At 47.8% G+C, this 8,094-nt stretch overlaps 1 protein-coding gene across 1 annotated transcript; it reads right to left on the bottom strand.

Moving 5' to 3' along the window:
- Positions 1 to 1,107: 1,107 nt before the first annotated feature.
- Positions 1,108 to 2,956, bottom strand: LOC142900392 (tripartite motif-containing protein 16-like). Its single transcript, XM_076044662.1, has one exon. The coding sequence runs from the start codon at positions 2,900 to 2,902 to the stop codon at positions 1,262 to 1,264; it is 1,641 nt and encodes a 546-aa protein (XP_075900777.1). The 5' UTR covers positions 2,903 to 2,956; the 3' UTR covers positions 1,108 to 1,261.
- Between the last annotated feature and the right edge of the window lie 5,138 nt (positions 2,957 to 8,094).

Below are 8,094 nucleotides of genomic sequence, written 5' to 3'. Positions count from 1 at the left end.
TAGTTCTGACAGTTTCTCAGAATTTCATCACAAGAGCAAATTTTTCTCGTGCCTTGCTTTGTGAGTATGGTCCAAAAAACTGTATAAGAAAAAAAGATTCTATGCAAACCGCTTTTGTAACCCATACAAACTACACTCCTTTGCCATTCTGGGAAATAGAAAAGATCAACAGTGTTTTTTCCCCTTTATTTGATGACTAAATTGGCTAGATTCTGCATGCATTCCTCACTGTTAAAACCCCCCTTTGTCCCTGCTGCTGGATCAGTTGGCAGCTCTGTTAAAAACAAAAGAAAAACCAGAAAAGTGTTTCAGCTTTTATTTTATTTAATTTATTCCAAAAGGTTCACATAAAAACAACAACTTTTCAATGAGATGTGTATTTTTTTTTTGTTGTATGATTAAGATATTTTTTTACACAATGAAAATTATTTAAGAACAGCACAACATTTCTTACAAATGCACATATTGAAAGAAAATTGACCTATGATGCAACGAAATTAGACCTATTTGTGAGCAGAATGAATCATTACTACTGTGTGATTGCCAACACTAAGCATTCTTATAGATTTCTCTCACGTCATAACTGTCTCATTACTCACAGGGTTAAGACTTAACATGAATTGAACACACACTGTAAGTGCTATTTCATGTTCTCCACTTGAACACAACCAGCCTGATCTGCATTTTCTTTGTGAAAACTGATCTCGCAATCTTGCATATTTTATTTTTGAGTAGTGTGAGTTGTTGTGTTGTGCTACCTGTGGCACTTTCAATTTCACATTCACAATATAAAGATTAAAAAAAACAAACAAACGGCACTTGGACTTTGAAAGAACCGAACCAAGACTTCATCTCTGGGGCGTATCATCTCAAACAAGCCCCCGGTGAGTAGTGTTAGCCTCCATGGATAATAGGCCTGAGACATCACAACATCATTGTCACATGTCCAGTTGACAGCAATGCACATTAGTCATCTTAGTAATACTCTCGGGAAATAGGATCAATTAAGCGGCGGAAACCGTGTTAACAGAATTTCATCTAAGGGCATAGTGTATAGCATTAGCTGATCGTGATGCATCGAAAGGGCCCCCCCCTTTCGATGCATCACGATCAGCTAATGCTATAGTGCAGTGTGACACCATTGTCACCGTCTTCATGCACGTTGGTGCATTCAACATGATCGATCCGTGCTCGCAATCTGCTGTCTCACCACTAGATGCCGTTAAATCCCACACACTGGGGTCTTTGAAGCCTACTCGAGCTAGCAGAAGTCGACAACGTCTCCCCAGTTGTGGTAGAAGCGGACAGCAGCGTGGAGGGGCTCTGTGAAAGTGGCCTGGACTCGGTGCATGAGCGTCATGCCCTGAGTGACGCTGTAGAAGGACAGTGTGCCCGCACTGTAGTCCAGGTACATGCCGATCATAGCGGCGCCCGAGCCGGTAACTGGGGTGGTGACGCCGTTGTGCAAGAAACTGTACTCCCCCCGTTCGCACAGCAAAGCCCAGGATTTGTCGTTGAACCCGATAGCGCTCCTGGTGCACTGCACTGCCCTGGTGATGGACTTGTACGCCACGCCAATGTAAACCCTCCCCTTCCTGCTCACCTCCCAGTAGCAGCGGCCCTTCAAACTCTGCTTGCTCAGCGCCTGGTAGTGCAGGAGGAACCTGCAATGGTGATTGAGGTGGTACTGGTCCTCAGGCATAAGCGTCGCCCGGGTGTCACCATCCGAGAGCAACAGTTTCACGTGTGCCGTGTTCTTATCGATCGTGATGTTGCAGGAGTATTTCAGGAAGTCCTCCCGGCTACTTGGTTCCAGGTCGGCCACTTTGGCCGGGACGCTCGCCTGCTCCTCCTGGAGAAACTCCTGCAGTTTTTCCCGCACCTCGCTGATGGCTGCCAGCAGCTCCTCGCTGTACCTCACAGGATGGACGTCCACGTCCGCCTGCTCCCAAGATTCGCTGACCGGCGACAGAGCGGTGTAGCTCCGCAGGAAGTGCCCGTCGTCCTCGGACTCTGAGATGGCCAGCAGCTCAGCGTCCCTCGCCCTCAGCTCGGCCACGCGCTCCTGCAGCTTCTCCCGGATCGCCTCCAGCCGGGCCGCCTCGGCCTCCTGCTGTGAGCGCACTCCCTGCTTCACAGCCAAGCTCTTCTTCTCCAGCAGGCGCACCAGCGCGCCGAAGATCCTCTCGCTGTTGCCGGCGGCTGCGTCCGCCGAGTGCGCCGCCGCCACCAGCTTCTCCCCCAGATCGCTCACGTCGCTCTCGCCGGCCTGGATGCTCACCTGGATGTTCTGCCGACTGGCCTCAATCTCCTTCTGCCTGTCGGCCCTCTCGGCGGCAGCCGATACCGTCACGTGGCCCTTGTGCTCGTGCACGGGGCAGAGGTAGCAGATGCACTGATGGTCGGTGCGGCAGAACATCTTCATGACCTCGTGGTGGTGGGGACAGATGTTCTCTTGGAGCATCTTGGTGGGCTCCACCAGCTTGTGTTTGTCGAACCTCGGCGATTCGTAGTGAGGCTGCAAGTGGCTCTTGCAATAGGACACCAGGCAGACGAGACAGGACTTGCAGGCTTTCCGCTTTCTGCCCGTGCAGAAATCACAGGCCACGTCCTCGGGTCCGGCGTAGCAGCCGTCGTCGGCCGGCGGTTCGCTCTTCTTGATTTCCTCCACCAAAACGGCCAGCATGGTGTTTTTCAGCAGGATGGGCCTCGGTGAATAGGTCTGCCTGCACTGAGGGCAGCTGGGGATTTTCCCTTTGGCTTCCTCCTGATCCCAGAAGCCTTGGACACAGTCCATGCAGTAGCTGTGCCCACAGGGAGTGCTCACCGGGTCTCTGAGCAGATTCAGACAGACGGAACACGAGAACATTTCCCGGTCCAGCTGAACTCCTGTCTCCGCCATGTCAGCTCCTGGTGGTGGCGGCTCACTGTGTGCCTTAAGTTTCGTTTCTCTGAAAGTGAGAAACAGGAAGAGAGGGGAGGAGCTTCTACTGCCTGTTGAGTCAGAGCAGAAACATGAGATGCAGTGAACTAAGGATTGGGCTATGAGTTCCTGTGACTCAGCTCACAGTTGTTTCACAACTGATTTGTACTTTGTACTGTTTATTATACCGCCTATCTATGTTTGCGAGAATGTGAAACATTTCAACATGAGAGGCTGTGATGGGGGTGGTCCTGTAGTGTGATCCAATGAAAACATGATGGTCAGAAAATAGAACAGAATAGAAAGGAATATAAAAGCGAATAGAATAAAATGCCCTTTATTGTTATAACAGTGTGCAAAGAGATTAGAGAGCGTCTCCGTTTTCAGTGCAAACAGAATGTAAGTGTAAGAATTAATGAAGGCCATCCTTTACCTCCTCTGCTGGCTCCACTCAGAAAGTATGAAACTTGTGGAAATTTGGACTGCCTTTCCAGGTTATTAACAACATCCCCGAGCAGGTGCTCATGCAGCCGACTTGTTTTTTGTCGACCTCAAAATAAGTGGAGGTTCAAACGAAGCGTCGGTGCTGGCAAATCTAAGCAGGGATTTAGCATTTGTGCATCTATAAGCTACCACGGTCTGGGATTAAAAATAAACCGTTAAAAATAGATACAAAATGGGACCTTTAAAATGTACTTTGTGCTTGTGTGTGCTTGTTTGTTGACACCTTCAAGTCTAGAGAGGCGTCAGCCAACAATGCATTCACCTCAAAATGTGCTCAGAATGCACTGCAACTTTCCTAAATGTCGCTGACAGTTTAATAGAAGCAGTGCAGTTCAGCAGTATCTGGTCACTTCAGTCCGGCAGACAGGGCTGTGACAAACTGTGCCGGTCTTTGACCTCGAAGGATGCTACTTCAGAGTAGAATTATAGCTGTAAATTAGTATGGCTCACCCGCACACACAAACACACACACACACACTTCCACAAACACACACTTCTCAAACAGAGCATGAAAGCGTCAGGTTCCCACCAAATTACAAAAACACATTCAATAACAGTCCGTATCCAATTGTTTTTTTTTTTCCTCATTATCTATAATTGAAAAAGAAATAAAAGCATCATTCATTTTTCACAGGAGGTAGCAAAAAAAAGGGCAAACGGAAGAAAAAAAAAAGAAATAAAACAAATTGCCTGACCACAAAATGCTCCTGCGGTTGAGTTCAGTGCCCTGCATCTATTACGTCTGTGCGCCTCGGGACTGAAGCGACAAGGCAGCCAGTCATGGCTCTCAGCGGTCATTTGCAGAAACTATTTGTTTGATGAACCGGCTGGAGATCTTTTCTTTTTTTTTACCTTCTTCTTCATGGTGTGAGGGTCACACCAAAACATGGATCTTCGGCCACTGCGTGAAACGCTCATCCGAGAATGAACATCTCGATATTGAATAGCAGCAAGTGAGGTTGAAACGGCTTTGTTGCCTGAAAACCCGTCAATTTGGATTTTGTTAATTGAGCTCCCAGCTGTGGCGCAAACCAGCAGTCTCGGTGGAGGAACTGGAGCTCTATCTCTCATGCGTCGACGCCGAAGAAAGGTCAGCGAGCACTCTTCATTTTTCTGCTGTCGCAACCTTTGGATGGGGGGGGGAAATAAATGAGGGAGGCCTCCGTGTTGGCTTGTTCACATGTCTATCTGTCCTCGTGCGACGGCTGCAAACTCTGAGGATTTTTGACTCTTTTCGGCACGCCGTGCCTTGCAGGAAGTACAAACCGGAATCCGGAACCTTTTGAGTGGAGCTACGTGTCATCGACGGACTGTTACCGAATCTGAAGAAGCAAAGGTGGACGCAAGATAAGCCGTAGCTTCGGCAGAACGACGACCGATCAAGGATTAGTCTTGGATTTTCAATGCTGGACCTGGTTGCATTTTTTTTTTTCCTTCTGGAAAAAATGCAACCAGGCCGCCGCCATTTCATTTTGAGCCGTCATATTAGGAAGCGTGATTGACTGTAATAGCTCCCGGAAACAGTCGGCACAGACACCGCCACTAATGGAGGGAGAAACGACTAATCTTCAAGACCCACATTCATTAATAGGTCTCACATTACCAAATGCTGCAGTTAAATGACATGCATTCACTGACTGTCTCTCTAATGTCGGCTCCCCCCCTGAAGGTCTGCAGGGGGAAATTTAGGAATCCCGCATTTAACGGAAATTGGATTACCTCTCAGCTCTCGTCTCCCTTTCTAGCACGCTTCATTTAATTTAACTCTCTCTCGGATGGGATGGATGGAAATTGTTTCTTCGTCTTTATGGCTCTCGCGGAGGACAGAACGCGTCAACACATCAATACTAACAATTGCAGGAATTGCAAGTCGATTGTTCGGCAGATGTGAAACTTGCAAAATCCAGTCATATTTTTTAACTGAACGTTCTTCCAGCAGCAGTTTCCTTGGGAAAATATATTATGTGGAATTTTAATGTGGAAACAAACTAAATGAAAATTCCCTCAAGCAATAAGCAACAACCCTGGGTTAGTGACTGCAAACAGATATTTAATTTGTCCTGAATATGTAATTTCTTAGAATTTTCTTATAACTTTTTCTCTACAAGTCACTCACCCATCATGGTGGAGACCATCGTGGGGCACCACATCGCCCTCTGCTGGTCACATAAAGAGCTGCAATGAACTACTTTCTTTTTGCATTGTAGCATGCTGAGTCAAACTTTTGTCGCACAGTTGTTTTGGTTAGAGTAACCCAAACCTACTCGGATTTAGTCACGATAATATTGGAGTCTAAGAGGTTACTTTTGGAAGAAAGCGGCTTATAATTTATAATGTAGTATATTGTTTTTTTGCTGTTTATTTTCTGCGACTCTGACTCACGCGGCGAAATCTGCTTTTTACATCTGATACCGCTCTTTAAATGTCAGCATCCACACCCAGACACCCAGTTTACCAGCAGCACCAGCAACATTTGCTGAACGTTAAAGCCTCTCGGTGCCTGATGATTGTCTGAGATTCTGCTCCTCTTCCTCCCTGCGTCACTCTCTCATTGTTTTTTTTATTAGTTTTTTCCCCCGCAGCTAATTACAGCCACAGGTGAGAGGGGCTGTCTAACAAAGAGCGCCGCTGCCGCTGCCGCTGCCGCTGCCGAGCCACTCTGTACAAATCAATTGACTCGCCTACGCCGCATTCTCACTCTCACATCTGTTTCTCCGTCTCCGCAAATGTCACGGCTAAATTGATGCATGGCAAAATACCTCTGGAGCGCAAGCCTGTCGAGCAATTACACACACACGCGCTTGCACAGACACACACACACAGCGAGATGAATCCAGGTGAGAGGCATCAGTTTGAGTGAGATGACAGGTCATTATCTAAACCGCTCCAGTGAAACAGGCGTCTGACCCGCCTTAGACAGGAGGAGCAGCCGACGGCGTCATCGCCCAATCCGACCCCCATTTGGAGGAGGCACGTGCACGTGGGCGAGCAAGTGGGTGCAAACTAGCCCCCCAGAGTCCAAGATGGCGGCCCAGTAGTGTCACTTCCCATCATGCCTCTGTCACTCACACGATCTATTTGGCCAATCGGAACGATTCTGGAGAACGTCACTTAAAGACACGTCAGGACGCAGCCAAACAGAACGAGCTGAGACACAGCAGCACGTGCGATGTTGTGACGTCACGCTGGGAATAAACTATAAGACCATAAGTGAAAAATCTACAATAGAAAGATTTGCTATGAATCACGTTTCAGGTCACAGTGGTCCTGTCAGCCGTTTGAAATACGTTTATTTTTGTTTTGCCGTCTATGGGGAATTTTCTTTTGTTACTGCAGTACCTCGGGGGGCCACTGGGGAAAAATCAGCGCGCCGCCATATTACCAATCCGCTATCCAGTTCTTATAATACACCCACGGTGCAAACGTGGGCGCACATGTGGACGTGGACGTTGCTTCTTTGCGCGTTCCGTGTTGTTTCCGCTGCAGTAAAAAAGACACACACTGCCCTTCACTGCACAATGACAACAGGCGCGAGCAGCACACAGAGGCGAGCAGCGGTGGCTTCGTTGAGCGTTCTGGTGAACACGATGGGCTTCTTCGCCGGGCCGCAGTCATTAGGTGGATGGAGCGTATGAGTCACCCTGCAGATTCCGAGGGATGGTGCTTATTTTATACACTGGAAACGCGTGCCACTGTGCTGGACGCGTAACACAGCGGCCGCAATGTTCAGACCAGTAGGCGTGGGGAAGTTTTCCTTCTGGAGACAGATGGATTGATGGCAGAAGGATAGATGGATGTATGGGCAGATGGATAGATAACGGATGGACAGACGGGCATATGGATAGATGGGCAAATAGATGGATGATGGAAGGACAGATGAATATATTGGCAGATATGGATGATAGGAATGGATTGATGGACGGATGGACTGTGAGCGATCCAGCCACCGAGCTCCACAAGGTTTTCCTCCTACCTGGGCAGGACTGAGTGAAACTATGAGGGCGACGACACAGTCAGCCTGAAATCATATAAAAATTCCTCCTGCAGACTTTAAGAAGAATGAGAATTTGGCAAAGGGCAGACAGAGGAAAATTGGCTTTCGGAGGGGTCACCAAGCCGCTCAGCAAGGGCGTTGCCTCGGCGGAGGATTTTCAAAAAGAACTCCACCGCACATGTGTAATATCAGGGCATTTAATTTAGCATGCTGTGACCTTCTCTCAGTGCGAGATGATTAGAAACTGAGTTTTTGTGTCTTTTTTTTTTTAATCCACTAATCACACAGGAAATTCTAACAATTATTCCAAATTGTGCCCATTTAAGACCTGGTTTTAAATCACTAAATGGCTGAATAATAGCGAAATAGCCTCTTTAGAAGTTTCTGAAGGCTGCTTTTAAATTACACTGCGGTGTTTCAAAAGGACATTTTTCATTCTTTCTGCTCCTGAAAGCTTTTCGTTCTGTCCTTGGGGTTCCGAACCGAGCGTGCGGCAGCTCGTTTGAAACAATTAAATCTAGCTCATAGCTGCTTGAGAGAAACCATCTCAGTGGACCACCTCTGCTCAATGTAAGCTAACATGACAGCGTGGTGCCCGTATCTGCACCTGCATCTGATTGAGAGGAGAATCAGGCAGATGTAGCCGACTCCGTCGAATAGTTCCTGATTGGAA

Source organism: Nelusetta ayraudi, unplaced genomic scaffold, assembly GCF_046127955.1.
Source record: "Nelusetta ayraudi isolate G7.1 ecotype Tasmania unplaced genomic scaffold, CSIRO-AGI_Nayr_v1 ptg000082l, whole genome shotgun sequence".
In the NCBI taxonomy this organism is placed as follows: domain Eukaryota; kingdom Metazoa; phylum Chordata; class Actinopteri; order Tetraodontiformes; family Monacanthidae; genus Nelusetta; species Nelusetta ayraudi.
This window is presented reverse-complemented; position numbering and strand designations above follow the sequence as displayed.

Excerpts from the sequence above, each read along its gene's own strand:
- LOC142900392 (XM_076044662.1), bottom strand. The coding sequence starts at position 2,902 with ATGGCGGAGACAGGAGTTCAGCTGGACCGGGAAATGTTCTCGTGTTCC.